General features: G+C 39.1%; 3 protein-coding genes and 1 pseudogene across 3 annotated transcripts; 1 reads left to right on the top strand and 3 right to left on the bottom strand.

Moving 5' to 3' along the window:
• Positions 1–2,672: 2,672 nt before the first annotated feature.
• Positions 2,673–3,293, top strand: LOC121779024. The gene has a single exon (XM_042176379.1). It carries the CDS (start codon positions 2,673–2,675, stop codon positions 3,291–3,293), a length of 621 nt encoding a protein of 206 aa, XP_042032313.1.
• Positions 3,294–3,366: 73 nt separating this feature from the next.
• On the bottom strand, positions 3,367–9,132 carry LOC121792399. Its single transcript, XM_042190321.1, has 5 exons — positions 6,454–9,132; positions 4,442–5,082; positions 4,086–4,295; positions 3,671–3,888; positions 3,367–3,579 (listed from the first exon to the last, which is right to left on the bottom strand). Exons 1-5 carry the CDS (start codon positions 9,017–9,019, stop codon positions 3,540–3,542), a joined length of 3,675 nt encoding a protein of 1,224 aa, XP_042046255.1. The 5' UTR covers positions 9,020–9,132; the 3' UTR covers positions 3,367–3,539.
• Positions 9,133–10,408: 1,276 nt separating this feature from the next.
• On the bottom strand, positions 10,409–13,048 carry LOC121792398 (E3 ubiquitin-protein ligase SINAT5-like). The gene is made up of 3 exons (XM_042190320.1): positions 12,580–13,048; positions 11,266–11,652; positions 10,409–10,914 (listed from the first exon to the last, which is right to left on the bottom strand). The coding sequence occupies exons 1-3, from the start codon at positions 12,778–12,780 to the stop codon at positions 10,552–10,554; spliced, it is 951 nt and encodes a 316-aa protein (XP_042046254.1). The 5' UTR covers positions 12,781–13,048; the 3' UTR covers positions 10,409–10,551.
• Positions 13,049–14,983: 1,935 nt separating this feature from the next.
• LOC121779017 lies at positions 14,984–17,316 on the bottom strand (annotated as a pseudogene).
• Positions 17,317–18,209: the final 893 nt, after the last annotated feature.

Here is an 18,209-nt window from a genome sequence, read left to right as displayed (position 1 = left end):
TTTGTATATGACTTTTGGTTGCCCCATCAAATTCAGAAAAATCATTTTTATCACAGGACATCGTATCAGTTGCCTCACAATAAAAAATCCACCCACTCTCCTTAGGGTCATTTTTACTCTGGGCAACACAAACAATTGGTATACATTCTAAAGGTGCAAAACGATTAGGACTCAAAATGGATTTTTCAGATAATTTGGGGGTCCTATTTCGAATTTCATGATTTTGGGGTTTAAATTGCACACAGCTAGAATTTTAAAGGGTGGAAGTCAAATATCTCATGCCATGAATTTCAGAATCACAAATATTTGAAGGACTAAGGAGTAAATTAATTTGGGGATTAGGATTATTCAATCCTAATCCGATACCTCCAAATTCGGCGCCTCCTTTCCTCTCTGCAAATGCCGCCTCCCCAATTCCTCATCCTTCGCCAGCTCTGCCACCTCCGCCTGGCTGTTGGACCGCCTCCCCCGTTCTCCCTCGGGTGAAGGCGACCTCTCGGTTGTCCGTTCCTTGCGGGAACAGTCCGCTGTCATCCTCGATTCCGACCGTCAATCGATCTTTTGCCTTTTGATTTTCATCCCACCACTCCTGGAATCCAATAAGGAGAAAGCATGTTTCCCTGCTATGCTTGTTCTTTCAACAATGTTAACACCACATCTTCGATTTGTCGGGTTTGAATTTCATCGTCGGTTGGGCGGTTGAGCGGCAGTCTGCGACGGCGGTTGATTTTGGTGTTGTTGTGGTTGATTTCGGGCTGTGAATCCAAGCCCCACCTGGCCCGATGATGAGTCGTCGTTGATTGCACTGGTCTGGTTATCTGAGTGTGTTGCCGGCATCATTTTGAGCCGTGTATCCTCTCTTTTCACCATGCCGTATGTGGTCTCGGCTGAGGGCAGCGGGACTTCCTTAAGAATGTCCCTCCGAATTCCGTCATACCTTGAGTTCAGTCCGGCCAGGAATTTGAACAACCATCGGGTTCCCACGTAGGTTCTGAGTTGGCTTATTCCTTTATCGCAGCAATCCACTGGCTGGTATTGGCATTGATCGATCTCGACCCAGATGCCATGAAGGTGTCGCCAGTACGTCTCGAGCCCATGCTCTCTTTGTACAGTTCGACCTGCCTTCTCTTCTAGATTGTACAGTAGGTACGGATCTGCGGTGCTTTCGAAGGTTGTTTGTAGGCTCTCCCACAGGGCCTTTGCGGTTCGATGGCGTGCAAAATCGATGACGATTTCAGTTTCCACGTTGTCAATTATCCACGAGAATACGATCATGCCGGCTTCCTCCCAATCTGAGTAGCCTCGCATTCCAGGTTCCGGTGGTGGCGGGGTACCAGTGATATATCGGTTTGCCGCCTCCCTACAATCGCTACCCTCATCAGCCGTTTCCATAAGGGGTAATTCGCCCCGTTGAGTTTAACGGCTAGAGTAACGTTCGTACTCATCTTCAATCGTGCATTTTCAATGTTTGGTTTTTCTTCCTCGTTGTCTGACATCTTTCTGTGTAGGTTGAAACACTCGCCTTCTTGGCCGGGAAAAGTATTTAGGCTATGATGATATTTTTTTGAGCCTTTGCTTTGGTACCATGTTGAAAGTTTGATTTGGTATTCATTCAACTTGTGTCTTTGATTACAATATGCACGCCTCTTTTAATAGGCTTGAGGAAGATATATACATAGAAGATTTACCCTAGATATAGAATCAAGAATTATACTAATTCTCTAATTTATGTGATCTTGGTCAATCTTTCCTTCCTCACTTGATTTCTTTCCAACAAAACCATATCGTGGAAGAAGAATATTGAGAAGAGGAGACATAATATCTCTACATAAAGAAACAATTTTAGAATATGTACGTACCATTCCTGTAATTAACACATAGAGAAACATTTATAATCCTATCTTAGGTTGCAACGAAAGCAAAGCCCTAAAATATATAGATTCAACTTCAACAATTAAATATCAAAACAAAAGCTACCCTACTTAAAGATAAAGTTACCCAACTACTAGTACCTCCCAAAATTTACAAATTAAAATTTATGCGAACTTATCAAGATCCTACAATCAATTTGGATCATATCATATTACGTTGAACTAATCATGTGACAAAGATTCAATGGTTTGTACAAGTAATTAAAATCCATTCAATTCTTTAAAAGTAATTGTTAAGAAAAAAAGACTTGGGGTTCGATATTCTTGATAAAATAATATCAAAATACTCTATAATTTAGGATTGAATTGTGAGATTATTTTAAATTAAAAGAAATAGCTATGACTAATTATCCCTCTAGTATTGAGGTGTGGATAACATATTTAATTTCGAGATACAATCTTGCAAATAAAAGACCCTTTGAATCACGATTAGACCTCACTTCACACCTACACACGGGCATATTATGAGTAACCATATCAACAACCACTATCACCGCCGCCCTCAACCCACTAAGAAACCCTTTCACCGGAAACTCACATAGAAATTCAAGATTCTCAAATAAAGTAACGAAAAGAATGATGTGGCCATGCCCAAACCCTATCATTGCTTTCTTTTTTTCTTAGATAAAAAGTAATTGCATTAAACATAAAATAGTTGATTCCAAAACCACCTAGCAAAGTAACATTCTCTTTTTTCTCTCCCTTCCCCATCTCTCTTTCTCTCTCTTCACTTCTGGAGAGATGACTGAACCTCAAATCCATCACAGATCTAATAACAATAATCACAACCCTTACAATGTCAGTACCAAATCGAGGATCGGCCGTACTAACCTAGCATCGTGCGCCGTCGCCACGGTGTTTCTGCTGGCCATCGCCGCCGCATCCGTCGCCGTCTACTTCTTCCTCTTCAAGCCGAAGCCTCCGCTGATCGCCGTGAACGCCGTCCAGTTCCCGACATTCTCCGTCGCCAACGGCACCGTCAACTTCGAGTTCTTCCAATTCGTCACCGTCACCAACCCCAACCGCGACGAGTTCTCACACTACGACAGCTCGCTGCAGCTCGTGTACTCCGGCGCGCCGGTCGGCACCGTCTTCATCCCGGCGGGAAGAATCGGCGGCCGCGGCAGGCAGAAGATGTCGGCGAAGTTCGATTTGCAGAAGTACCCGCTCGCGCTGCCGTCGAGGGCAGCGATCGGCGGAGTGGACGCCGCCGTTGCGGACACGATGGTGATTGAGACGCGGATGAAGCTGGTGGGGAGGGTTCGCGTGCTGCGGGTGTTCATGCACCGAGTGGAGAGCAAGGTGAAATGCGGGGTCACGATTGAGCTCACGCGCGGGACGGTTCAGGGCGTCCGCTGCTGACGTCACCTTTTATTCTGGTTGTTTCTCTTTTCCCGAAGGGGAATGTATTAGTAAAAAAATATTGGGAGCCTTATTTAGTAAGATGAAAAAATAGATGTTCATATCATTAATATTAATATTCGCGTTGATCGATGAAATGAGATTGCTAAGCGTCATTTCAGTTTTTTCTATGAACATTCTGCATTAATAAGATTAATTTGTGGGTGATCACTGCAATACGAACTCAGAGGCAATGCAGATGCGTTTTCAAGGCTTGATTTGCCTCGATTTTCTATTCGACTTCTTCCTGCAACCAAGGCAATGCAGATACGTTTTCAATTGAATGAAAACAAGAAAATTATACTTACTACTACTGTAAAGAATAAAAGATATTATACCTCTTGGTAGTAGGTTTGGAGATGCCGAACACCCCCTTCATCAATCCATTCACATCTACGGACCGCTCCTTCGTGATGCTATCATGGTATATCTTGCTTCCTATCTCTGCTATCAACTCTTCGACTTCTTCCAACGTCTGGTCCACGTTCAGCTGCAATTGCCCTTTCTTGATGACAGTCACGCTGAACCCGTTTGCTTTGGCTTCGCGGTAAGCATCCTACAAAGACGAGTCAAACGTTATGAAATCTAGGCATATGTTCCTTTTATGAACAAGGCCCAAGGGTATTGAACAGAGAGAGTTCAAAGTTAACTTCAATCTTGATCAGCATTTCTTTTCAAAAAAAATTAATACCAAGAGCACAATATGATCAAAGAGAGACATATGCAGCATAATGCATCAAAGTTATGGATTACCTTGGGCGGTCTAGCAATGACGAAAGCATTTCCATTCCCTAGCATTTCCATCTTAGTTTGTATGATATAGCAAAGATTCTTGCAGTCACCAGCATCCTCAAAAGCAATAACATGATATGGCTTAGGATCCAGCTCAAGATCAGCAGCCATCTCCAATGAATAGAAACCAGCTCTCTCCTCCCCATCCTCAACAGTGTACAACTCAATGCACTGAGAACATAATTCAAACAAGGAAAAGATATTGTTTAGGGACATAGCCGCCACAGCAAGAAAATGTTTCCATCAGACGCAACAAACAGGATGGCACCTGCTCAAAACATTTGAATAAATCACAAAGATACGAATAGAATGCGCACCAGAACATGGGGAAGATCTAGCCACCACAGGTAATCTTCTTCCTTTTCTTCAGCATATTCGCGATACTTGCTCACAACAGCTTGGGGCCCGTAAAGTTCCATTTCCCTTCTCACCTTATTGAGTTTCTGTTTAATGAATCCTTTTTCGGGGAGTTTGTCCATTAGCTCAGCTGCTTCCTTTATTTCTTTCTCGGTGATCCATCGGTCCAAATCTTTCCCTATGTCTCTCATTACAGCTTTGGTTTCCGGGTCAGATTCAGCATTATAAGACTCAAGAAAACCTTCAGACCATTTCTTCGTGTGCTGCCAGAACTCCTTTCCCTGTTTTTTGCCTGCCCTAACAGAACCATCACTACCTTCTATAACAGTCTTTGAAGACACTGAAATATCTTTCTTTACTTCTGCCCTTGGATCAGTGTCAATTGCTGCCACAGCACTATTCTCGAGGGAAGATAGTTTTTCTGATGTATTAACATCTTCTTTTGCAGTTTTCCTCGAGAGAAACGAGCTTTTAAGGCTTTCAGAAACAAGCTCCTTTCTTTGTTCCACAAAGTTGTTGAGGAACTCAGGGTTCCTCTCTGCAGGTGGGACTTTCCACCGAGGTATGACTTTCTCCGGCGGATCATACACGCTAATGCCATCTGTTGTTAAAAATACAAATCGTCAATATCTTCCACAACACGTAATATCTCCAAGTAAACTATCTTACCAAGGTAAAGTCCCATAGAATATTTAGAATCATTCATATGGTGGAAGAAATGCTGTTGGGGGTTTTTTAGTCTAATTTGTTTCTAGTCGATTAATTCTAAGATAAAACATTTGCACGACCATGAAAATTTTCCAAGACTGATACACGTTGCTAGATGATTACATTAGTGGGTAATTATTTGAAGTTAGTGGGAGTTATTTGAAGTTAATGGGTATATAAGGTTTGAGAGAGTATGAAATATTAAGTTTAGATTAAGGGCGGTATTTTACCGTAGGGCCTCATTTGAGGATTGGCCTCGTAAGAGGATTATCGTTGTTTATTTCAGTTTATATATCTATATTCCGTTTTCATGGCTGTTGTTCGTTATGCTTCTTATGCGGATATATTATCAAGAGAATATGATCCACCCACCTTTCACTCCGTATCAAAGACATTTTAACATGATTATAGGGAAAGATACCCACATTTCTTATAGAGTTGCACAAGAAAACAGCAACACCCAAAAAATCTTCTCTACTACATAAACTGGCAACAACCAGACAAGATGTCTCTGATGTTCAAGTTGAAATAATGATAAAATCAAATAACAAATTGTTTAAAACACTAGATAGGAAGAAGAGTATGTGGATCAGTAGTTCCTACAGCTAACTTAATCAAATTGAAAAAATTGGATGCCTTATCAAATAGGCTCAACTCAGCTCACATCACTAAAACAAAATTAACATTGCTTGCTCTCTTAAGCAGCTTCTTAAATAAATTTAGGACTATTTATCCTCTGTTACTGAACTATAAGAAGCAGGGCTTTTTATAACATCAAATCCAGGCTTAAATATATATAGCTCAAAATTTAGAAAAGAAAATAAAGCAGGAACAATAACAAAATCGAAACAAGCAAAAGAAAGAGAGGTTAACAAAGAAACTCAAGGGGTCAAAGACATATATCGAGAATATCACAAGGGAAAGGATGTCGGGATTGATAAACTTAAAATCAGTAATTAATTAATACTATGGTTTAAAAGAGATGCATGTTGCAATACTTGTTGAAAATACTTATAACATGTTTGGCAGTTCAAATAAGACTAATGCACAAGACGATTCTCTCCCACCAACTATATCAACATGCTCATGACCCATCTAAAGCTAGCAATTAGTAGTATTTCTTAAATTCAAATGGACAATCAAATATATTTTTGAACCCATATTGAATAAAGAGCAAACAAAGCCATAAAATAGATATATAGAGCTAGATTTGAATTGATCTGTTTCATATTTTCAAGAAAGGTGCATAAGAGATGCCATTTACCTGCTCCATAGTCAAGGTTTTCTATGTTTGAATGAAGATATTCGTGCAACTTCAGCAGCTTTCTGTTCTCTTGTTCGACTTTCTTGTCAAGGCCATTAAAGAAGGCGAGCTTATCTTCTTCATCCATAAGATGAAATGGATCTCTTCCTGACAGCTCATTATCTCTTACTCTGAATACAATCTCCCTAAGCCTCTCATCCTTCATCCATTCAAGTTCACTTTCAGCATCATCTGACTTAAGCTGTGTCAAATCAGTTTCTGAACCCAATCCTCGACTTGCTTTCTCCTTTGCAAGCTGATAACTATCTCTGAAGCCAGCTCCAATCTTGTCCACAATGGGCTCAAATTCGTGGAAATTCTTCTCCATCCAGTTTTCCTTACTTACTAATGGAGCTAGCTCATTAGTTGTATCATTAACTTCATCAGAAGTAGCAAATACAGACTCTTGAAGACCTACTGATGTTCCATTATTTGCAGTATCTTCAGATTTATGGTTCCTGAGCTGAGTAGGCACTTTTTCTGTCTGGGGCTTGCCCGGTGCATCAACTTTAGATTTTTGTATGCCACCCAGAAAAGACGATGTATCACTTGGGCTATTACAAGTCCAGGGAGTCCCAATATCTTTATCTTTTGCCTTGGGGATGTTATCTACGGGTACCCCAGCAACTTTCTTAGAGATATTAACATCATGATCTGAGTATATTCTGGATGTTTCTGAATGATTTAGGCTATCCGCATTTCCTTGTGGAGTTTCACTACCCAGGCTGCAATCTTCAAATGGATACGAAAATTTATCTATTCCACTTGTAGGGGTAGGATCATGTACTTTTTCAGTTAAATCCATTACTGGGCTTGTCTTACCAGATGCCACATTTGCAGTGGGTACCAGACTAGAAATATCCACGTGTTCGTTGTTTCCGACATCATCTTTTTGGTTCCCCACTGGTGTTTGATGCTTCCTCGAAAGGTACTCCCTTGCTTCCTTGGCAGATTTTATGATTCTCAGTTTTTTTGGGGAAGAATATTTATATTGGTCTGAACCATCAGAATGTACATTGGCATCAGTCAAGTTTGAGGATGCTGAAACTTCTTTCTCATAGCTCACTTCTGATTTCAAGCTTCCATTAGGGGTGATGTTATGGAGCTCTGTCTCACATTTATCATCTGAAGCTTCATTGATGGACAGTTCAATATCATCGTCTGTGTCTGTGTCAGTGTCAGTGATAGACACATGTTCTCTCCTTTCATCAAAATCTTCAACAGATACCTCCTCCTCCCTAGGAAGTTCATTTTCTGAAGTTGCATTAGACTTTTGCATAGCGTCTCTTCTCTCAGTTTCCCGTGCATGCTGTGCCATTGCCCTGATTTCTTCAATTTTTCCTTGAAGTTCATTTTCTGAAGTTTGGTCCACTATCCCCAGTTGATTATTTGATCCCTTTGCCTTAATAATGCTGTTGACAAGTTCTTCTTCATCAAGTTGAGGCCTCTTGAACGACACGCCTTTAGGCTCTACGGGCACCTGCATTACCTCCACACTACCTTTCACCGTCTTCTCTTCTTTTGTTCTTGCTTTCATTTTCCTCCGCAGCATCTCCTTCTCAAAAGCTGTGTATTCACCTTTACTATCCTTGTCAACAGTGAATAGCCCCCTAATTGCCCAAACCACAGATAAGCCACATAATACTAACACTCCAACCTTTGACATACTAGGAAATGAAACTGGCTTCACTGCGACACTGCGAACTGCTTCCACAAAACGTGATTTCTCAGCACCAGATTGCACAAACTTAGCCACTGAACTATTCTTGGGAATCACATTACTCCCCTCCTCCATCTCTCTTGCCAAGTCTTTTGCAAAAGATATCTTAAAATCAACTTCAGCCAAGACCTCATCTTCATTATCCAACTGAGGATCAACCCGACTTCGCCTCAAAATCTCATCTTCATTCACCTCTACCCTTTCTACCTTACCTTCAGCATCCTGAAATACAGAAAATATAGGACCAGTTCCAATGCCCCAAAATTGGGAGTCCTTCTTATACTGCTCAACCCAACCCTCCAATTTGTTCCACATGATAGAATCCCCTATATTATTTTTCCTAAAATCCTTTCCCAATTCTATCACACCCTCATTCTGAATTAACTTATCATCAACATTCTTTCTATCTTCACCGTAAGCATCAAGCAGTTCGTCACTAACGCCACTACCACCCTCGAGATTCAAGGTTATTTCACTAGAATTTTCAAAATTGGAGTCATGCGTATTGAGTGTATTAAATTCATGAAGGTCTTCACTCACCTGATGCTGCTTGTGTTGTTTGGTGAGTTTCTTCCTCAGATAATTCTGGCGGCGAGAAGCTTTGCCGAAATGAGCTGAAACCCGGAAGTTTCTCGACGGAATTGTGCGAAATAAATGTGTAGAAAGCGGTTGTTGCAAAGGGAATCTCTTCGAGTTCGGTATGTTCAGCGTTGAACGATATCTCGTGCCTTTCCATGTGAGGAAGGGAATTGGTGCAGAAATTTGAAGATTTGTTGATATTCTGGAGCTTGGAAACTCCATGAGCATCAACTATTTCCTCAGGATCAGAGAGAGACAGAGAAGAGAGAAAGGGTTTAACTGTTTTGGTGCCTAAACCCACGGCCGGCGAAATGGCAACTCCAATATAAAGAAAACGATTTAACTTTCTTTTTTGACCCTCATAACGATTTTACTTCTTTTCACACAATTTAAATTCAAAAAATTTGAATTTTAAATGTTTTTTATTGAAAAAATTAATATTGCATATTCCGGAAAGTGTCATTCAAGTTTGCATTACCCGAGTATTTTACCCCGAATCTAAATCAACTTATATGGATACAAAATTGAAAATATAGCACATTGTAGAGATAAAAAACTGATTAGCATTGGTTTTATATGTTGCTATTTCGAAATTCAGTTTTTCTTTTATTCAAAACACTTGGGTGCAGTATATATGACTCATGCTACAATCTACTGGTATTGGTTTTAATGCAAACACAAACTACATTTCAAGAAAGATTAAAGTCTCAAAATGTTCGTTAACCTATTGTGTTTTTTTTTTCCAAAACATTATCTTTTGAATTATTCGGTCCCTCACATTTGAAATCGGATCACATTTGGTCCATTTTGGACGGTTCCGTCAAATATTTGACGGTGTTAATTACCGGGTCACAAATCCGTTGTTAATCCGTCACTAACTGGGAGAAACTGATCCGTCACTAACCCGTCACTAATCCGTCACTAGACGAGGATGTCGACGTTGATGAAGACCTCGGGCAGCGAGGTGAGGAAGCCGCGGGTGGTGGCGGGGGAGACCTCCGCCGTCTAAAGCGGCGCGATCATGAGGGAGTACCCGACCCCAATCCCCGCCACCGCCCTTCCGGCGATGAGGAAAGGGTAGGAACGCGCCAGCCCCATCAGCAGGCGCCCCATCAGCAGCGCTCCGGCTAAAAAAGCGGCGGCGGCTAAGACGATCGTATAGCGGCGGCCGATGCAATCGGAGGTCTTGCCGGAGGCTAGAGAGCCGATCAAGGAGAATAGATTGAGAGAGCCGACGAGAATCTCATGCTGAATTGATGAGATTTTGAGGTCTTGTTTGATGAAGAGAGCTGCACCGCTCATTACTCCGATGTCTGCAATCGCAGAAATTACTGAATGCTACATGTGATGAAGAAGAATTGGGGAAAAAATTTTGGTTACCGACTTACCGTAGCCTAAGAGGATGGAGTTGGTGGAGGCCAAGAGGGCGCAGGCGAGGGCTTAAGTGTTGAGGCGAGGCCTTGTGACGGATTAATGACGGATTTGTGACCCGATAATTAACACTGTCAAAAATTTGACGGAACCGTCCAAAATGGACCAAATGTGATCCGATTTCAAATGTGAGGGACCGAATAATTCAAAAGGTAATGTTTTGGACAAAAAAAAAAACGCAATATGTTAAGGACCATTTTGGGACTTTAGTCTTCAAGAAATTGTCATAACATACCCTTGTGATATAGCAACACATTTTTTAGATTTGAAGTTACATCTTTCTGAAAAGGGAAGAAAACAACCCAAAAACAACAACAATTGAAGCAGCATTAGCTGCAGAAGTTGGGTATGCAAGCTCCACCATCTGGGTTCTGTTGTTCCTTCCATATTCGCCCCGTCACACGAAGCTTAAGTTCTTTCCTGTCCCCTCCTGAGAAGAAGAGGGCCATATTCCGTTGTATGATTAGGCCATCGTGGCTGTCCCTAACCTTCCGGTGACTGTCTCTGATGCTCCGAGGGGTGCCCTCCCATATAAGCTTCCGGCCGTTTCCCCCAACCTCCAAACTGTAGCTGTAGTTCCGGGCATCCATCTCGTTTCCCATGAATCGAAGAAATGCCATGTAGACAGGAGCCATGCCCAATTGGAAAGCTTCGAAATGTAGACAAAAATACTGTCCAAAACAATGGAAGACCTGCATAGGAAAATGAACAAGGTCTTCGACTTCATCAGCAGTTCTAGGATTTTAGTGTCATCTTCCCAATACAACATTCTTCATAAGTACTTCGTAAAACATAGGACAAGATTTCCTAGAATATACTGGTGAAGGGTGGAATTTAAACGAATCCAAGTTCCGCAAAATGTTATCGATCTAGACTTAAAATGAGTACAAGTGGTTCACCAGCATATTCAATCACTACTTTCTTGATAAATAGAGTACAAGAATTGTAATCTGCGTAATGTCATTATCGCACAGTAACCAAGCTCAAAGAATCATTTGAATTTTAAAGAAACACGAAAACAATCATTGTAGAGAAATACTCACAGTTAGCATCCATGTGGCATTCTCTACATCCCGAGGATTTGATTTAACATAGCGATGATTGAATGTGCATCCAGAATGCATGTCCACTTTGTGATCGTCACGTAAGTGAGCAACTAGGTAAGGAATATCCCCAACGACGGAGCACTCTGATCCAGCATATGGGCAGGTGTAAGGCCTAAAATTACAGGCAGCCTCATGTTTCAACTTACTATAATAAGGAAAGATCTCGGGGCATCCAAGGGTGGAATACTTGCAAGGAAGTTCAAGTGATTCAGCAACTTTTTCTAGTGCTAAACATCTTATATCACCAAGCTCATGCCTACAAGTCGGACACTTGTTATGAACCCTTACTTTACATGTCGAACATATGGTATGACCGTTGTGACACTGCAGGAAACGTCTTTGCATTAGGACAAACAAACAACTAAGTATAATCAGCATAACACACTGTGACTACAAGATCAATTCATTTGAAGGCAATCTAGTATTAGAAAGAATGGCTACAAAGGCCCAAACAATCATGTAAATTCTCATCTAAAAATTTCACATCAGTAGCTTGAAGGTCAAATGCTAATCCAAAAAACATGAATATAGTCAAGTTTCATCACTGTAAATCTCCTGCCAGTGTTTTATTACAGCAAAGACAATTTTATGATGTGACTCAAGTCGAGTGGGACGCCCTGAACAAGCTTTGATCGATTTCGCTCAATCTGCTTCTTCTAGGTCCATACCTAATTTTTTCATTGGTATGCAGATCGGGAAACAAACAGATTTTGGCAAACCAGAAAGAAATTTCCCAGGGTTTAAACCTATACTTTTTGTATATTCCCAAACAAGATCAAGGTAGAGAAGGTTCATCCAAATAACAAGTTTTTGAAATATTGGGATAAATTTCCTATTTTTTGCAGAAATTCAACAAAATCGGTGAAACCTAAAATAGTAAATAATAATAATAATAATAATTAAAAAAATTGGCAAGCCTTAAAAAAGTAAAAAACCAACTCGTTCACAAATTTATCCCAAATTAAAAGCAGTTCGAGCAGAGGATAGGAAAGAAGAATCAGATTCCACCAGCAATCTCTACGAACTTCCAAGGCGAAGCATCAATCAACACGATCCAAACAAAAAACAAATTCTACAGATAAAACAATCAGAAAGATTCAACCTTCAAGCATATAAACCCATCACAAGGAGTAACTAAAAACCCATTTCCCAAAAATATCAAGACATCTTTGAATCTTCAAAAGAAGACGGCAGCAAAAATTACAGGGGAAAAACACAAAAACTTGAGATATAAAGAGAAGAAAGAGAAACCTGATGGATTGGAGGGTACATAGAATTGGTGCAAACAGGGCATTCTAGAAGCTCGTGAACACTCGTCGCCGGATTGATAACCATCCCATTCAGATTATTGGTGTTGATATTAGTGTGAGACGACTTCGAAGACGAAAACTGAGAAGAGATCTCATCTTCGTCCATTAATCCGTCAGTTACGCATTCAATGCTGGATTCCATTCTCGAAATTGTTTACTTCTTTGCTCAGATCAAACGGCTGATCATTTCTGATAGTCGAGGGTGAGAGTGCTAGGAACTCTTAGCCCCTCATGGCGAAATTTTTAATTTGGGGATTTCTCAGAATTCTTTTCCGAGATTTTAATAGTAGTATATGATTTACAAAAGAAAATTGGAGGAGCTATAATAAAGGTTTCTCAAATGGAGGTGCTTTTCTTGATGGAGAGCTCTCTTTTCTTTTTAAATTTGTTTTCTCCTTGTTTGTGTGTGTGTGTGAGAGAGAGAGAGATGTCAATTTACTTCTTGGCATTATTTATTGATTTTAAAAAAAACAGCTATGAAAAAATATGGTTACTTCAAATGGCGATTCAGATAGGGAAGGTTATCTCAATATTTTTGCAAATATTAGTAGGAGTATTTCATGTTGTATATCCATATTATAATACTTACTACATGGCGATTCAGATAGGGAAGGTTATCTCAATATTTTTGCAAATATTAATGTTTGCAAATACATAAGCAGAAAATTAATTTTTTTTATATAATACCCACTTGGCACTTGGTATATAGTTGGTGGATGAATAATTATACAACCAACCTACTAAGAATTCTTGTGCCAATTTATTATATAAGAATTGAGTTTACTCGGAGCGCATATATAAAAATTTAAAATATCTAAAATAATAAATATACAACTATAAACAAATTCACATTTAATGATCACATCTATGAATATGCCATGATATAGAAGGCCTCTTGGATAACACTCAAAAGGGTGGAATATGTCCTGTTTCTTTCTTTGGTGATGGGGAATCGAAATGGGACAAAAATAGGGTTGAGAGCTCATAAATGCAGTCTTCAGTGAAAAAAATATTTGAAATTTGAATTGGGATGAACCTATTACTGTCAGATGCTTAGGATGTTCCTCCATGCCCGGAGCACTATAAATTATGTAAGGGAATGTGGAGCCTTGTCTTCATTCTCGTGCTCAACTTGAAGTCTTAATGGACGTGCACTATCTCAGGGTTTGTCCGGTAGTCATGTTTCTCTAATATGACTAGTTGTTTGGTTTGTGTGTTAATTTTACTACTACTAGATAGCCTGTGTAGATCGTTTAGCTCAATGCGATTCGTCTGCATTTTCATGTTTTGCATTGTCACCCTCAAAAGTAATGGGTTTATTTATCCACATAGAAAATCCAACTAGGTTGTATGTAATTAGTTTATTGTAATTATATTAAAATTGAAATTTAATAAAATTTATATTTTTCCATTATTTGCATACTGTATTAATTTACTTAGGATCTACTCCATAAATATACACAATTATAAATCATAAGAAAGAGATGAGACTTGTGATAAGTGGAGGAAAATTTTAGTGCTTAGGGTAATGACTAATGAGTGTAAAGTGATGAAGGAAAAAAGATAAGTGTAGGATCATCATCATGTGTATAAGTTTATAAAACTTCAAACTTGAGGATTATATGAAAATATCATCCCAAATCAGTTTCGCTTGTTATATATTTATGAAATGCATTGCTCATTTGATTAAATATACGGTGCGAATATCAGTGGTGGTGCATAATTGAAACGGTGCGTTCCATAATTCATTCTACAAAAGAAATGGCGTATTCGAAAAGTTGCTTGGATTTATGCCAGCAGATTGGGTTATGCCAATAATGATTAGCAATGATTGTCGAAGGTGTTATATTTAGAGCTATAGTGGCATAAAAGCAAAAGCATCGCTATTACAAATTACTTAAAATCAATGTCAATTTCAAAAGCAAGACAAAAAAAGAAAGTAAAAAGGAGCACTAGAGTGACACAAAGATGTATGAAGCATCTTTGGCTTGTTTGATTGGTTCGACAACAATTCCTTACTCCTCCCGTCAAGATTTCCATTATTCTTTATGCCCCATGTGCCCTATGTTTAGTCACTCTTCTAAAATTTTCGTGTTTATGCAAAAATAATCAATACCTACTACTGTATCATTGACACAGCGTATTACCGGCTTCTCATGGTCTAATACCTACTAATAAGTCTTCAATGATTGACATTTTCCTCAATGCTCGCCAGATTTCCTGTCAAAATCAGTTGAATGTATCCAAATTATTGCATTTATATAATATACTATATGGAGTAGTTACCTGCAGTGAGAGAGAATGACAAACTGTTCGTAATCACCTGGAGAGAGGCAATGACTTGGTTTTAGCAGGACAAGAGACGGCTATTTTTATTTTTTATTCTGTAACAAACCACAAATATAATACAGAGCTTTAAAAAGTTCGGTGAAAACTAGGGAGTCCATAAAAATGAGGCACAGACAATATCCACAGTGGAAACTGTCCAAAACTAACTACTACAATTCACCTAATGAACCTAAACATAAGTGTACCTCGAGAAGAGCTGCTTTGGTTACTCAAGAGATGAAATTTTGGGTATATTCTAATTCTACCATTGTTAGGAAATGCCCTCTTCTGCTATTGTCAACTGTCGTCTGTCGGATAGCAGAATCTCTTGCATTAGTGTTTAGTAACCTTTGAGCTAATCTGTCTTTATAAGTTTCTTTCTTTTTCAGCATTGATGCGAGCATTTATATCTTCCTTTGCATAATAGGATCTTGAAGAAGCAATTGCAGCACCTCGGACTCAGAGCATAGCTTCACTGTGCTCGCTTGGGCCCTGCTTGTCTACTCTCATTTTTAGTCTTCTCTGTCCCTCCCTCGAATATTCTTTAAAGCTTGCTTCAGTAGCTGGTGCAACACATTACACTCGGCATTGGACTAGATTCTTCTGGCTGGTTTTGGCTGACAGTCTCTTCAGTTGATTGGATTTCCTCCATCGAGGGATGTTGGGTCCATGAAATGGGCAAACTTTCAAATCTTTTCTTTGACAAAGTGCATCATTCTTTAAAGGAGCTCTACATAGTTGGACTTTGAGAGGCTTTTCTTCAGTTCTGCAATTTTCTTGGCTTGTATAACTGCATGCATCCTGGTCGACCCTACCCCAGTGAATTTCAACATCCAGTCCCATTTTGGTTAACCAAGACATCCTCATTTGGTCCCCAACGATCCGGGAAGATTCCCAGTTAAGAACTGTAGCTTCAGCCAAAAGCACACTTGGTACAGGATCTTTGTTACTTTCACTGCTTCGAGCATTTCTTTACTCAGTTACATTCAACAATTTTATAGCTCTTTTTGCATCTATTGCATCAAGCCGAAAGTGAGATCGGCCACTTCCACTCTTATAAGAACAGAAATCCAGTCCTGCACTCAAAGCAGTGATAACAACTTCATTCTAACTATCTTCTAGGAATATTTCCCCCCGTTCAAAGAAACAAGCTGGATCTGTTATAGTTCTGAGTTACAAAATTCTTCCATTTCTCATTATATACAGGATCAAACTGCATGCCATCATCGTTCATCCTATTAATTCATAAACACTCAAGTCAATTTCATCAATACTGGTACGTATCTCCTCTTCTATTTTTGCTTCCAAAAGATTCATATCACTTCAGAGACATCTCTTGTTCTCATTTCCCTCTCCCTCCTCACTTGTTGTATGCATGCTGAATTAGCTTGCAGGCTAGGAAACTGGAAACGAAGGGTATTCTTGAGATAGTCGTAACCTAATCCAAGATGTCAATAATGAATTCCAAACAAACCATTCCACTTCTCAAAGAACTCATTGCCTTTAAGCGATGAAGAGATTCAACAGAAGCAGGAAGCGGATGGTTTCTACTTTCTTCCAAAACCAATAATACTAAGGAATGGATCCAAGTACTCAACAAACCGACTTCTTGAAAAGCTCCGAGCGCATGAAAAAGCTCATCTACTATGAGAACTGAGAAGTGAAAGATACCATACCTATAACAGATAGTTCATCAAATAAAGTTATAAACATATTTATCATTAATGAATATAAATCAATTAACAGAAAATGAAGATATACAAAACTGAGGTGTGCAGCTACAAAATATCATACAGATGTTCTGAGAAAACATGTAAAGCATTTTCTAAAAAGGCAGTACTAATAAAAACAGAAACCATGTCACAAACATAAGCATTCATGAGCAAATTAGCCAATTGTTCTAGCATAAAATAAAATGCGGCCATCAAAACATGTTCTCTTATATCTGGATATACCAATGTGACTAAACAAAGATCATGTGATCTGGTTACAGGCTTACAGCTAAACAGGACGTAGTGAAACCGATGCCGAAATAACCACCACTATATTTCTACATGCCGCTAATTGCCCAAACTCTAAATCACACACACACTGAAGTCTTACCGAAGAACTCCAAAATCTATTTCAAACACGAAGACAACCAATTCTACATCACAAGAAACAAAGCAGAAATTACTGATAACATCTAAAAGTGAATCGTACCTGAGAAAGGTTGCGCTTGATGAGAGACATTAGGGATTGGGATGCGAAACAGGACCACGAATTTGATCGATCCACCTCCGCCGCCGTTGAGTCAACTGGCTCTCTCTGTCAAAGCCACCTCCGCCGCCTTCTCTCTATCTTCCGCCATCACGGCGGCCCAATCTGGGTTTCAAGTCAGTTTATCGTCGGGTTTGTTCCCGGCGGTATCCAATTTTGTTGCTTTTCGTGAAATGTAAATCAATTTAATTTCATCACTCTTCAGCTACTCATTTGACGAGAATGTCCTTGGACACCATATGACTTGGAGGCGTATGCCAAGGCGATTAATGGAATTTAATGGAAACATTTTATTGGGTCAATCAGAAAACAGTGGTCAAACCGCCAAGGAGTAATTCATGTCATTCTATAATTTCTACTTTTCGTATTATAAATAAGACATCTTTTTGGTACAGGTCTAAGAGAGCGATAAAATATTGTTTTTTCATCATAAATTAAAATATCTTACTTATAATATGACAACTTAAAAATGAATTTGTCTCACTTATAATAGAAGAGAAAATATTATTTTATCAGTTAATAGCTATTTAAAAAGAAAATATATCAAATTGATTGGAACGAATAAAATACTTTTTCATACCATTCCATATTTTTGGTGATCAAATATGGACAATTGCATAAAATAACACAATGGTTTATTCTTAGTTTTTAGTTTACAAGATGTTAATTAAATGTTAAACATAAAAGTCATACCCATAATTTATGTGAATTGCAACATAAATGAAACTATTAGAAATTATAATTGACGTGGTTGTCCGATATGGACTTGTCGACCAGGCAATGTCATTCAATTTTGAAAATTTACATGTCTTATTCACGTGTACTTTTTTCATACATAGTGGTGTCATTGTCAATTTCGCTAAAAATAAACCGATGTTATAAATCCACAAATTATAAAAATTGTACTGGTGGCAATATTTAAAAACTAGGCTATAAGTAGAAAATGTATTTAGAGAAGAGTAATACTCATTTAAATCGCGAAGT

Source organism: Salvia splendens, chromosome 2 (assembly GCF_004379255.2).
Source record: "Salvia splendens isolate huo1 chromosome 2, SspV2, whole genome shotgun sequence".
Lineage (NCBI taxonomy): Eukaryota > Viridiplantae > Streptophyta > Magnoliopsida > Lamiales > Lamiaceae > Salvia > Salvia splendens.
This window is presented reverse-complemented; position numbering and strand designations above follow the sequence as displayed.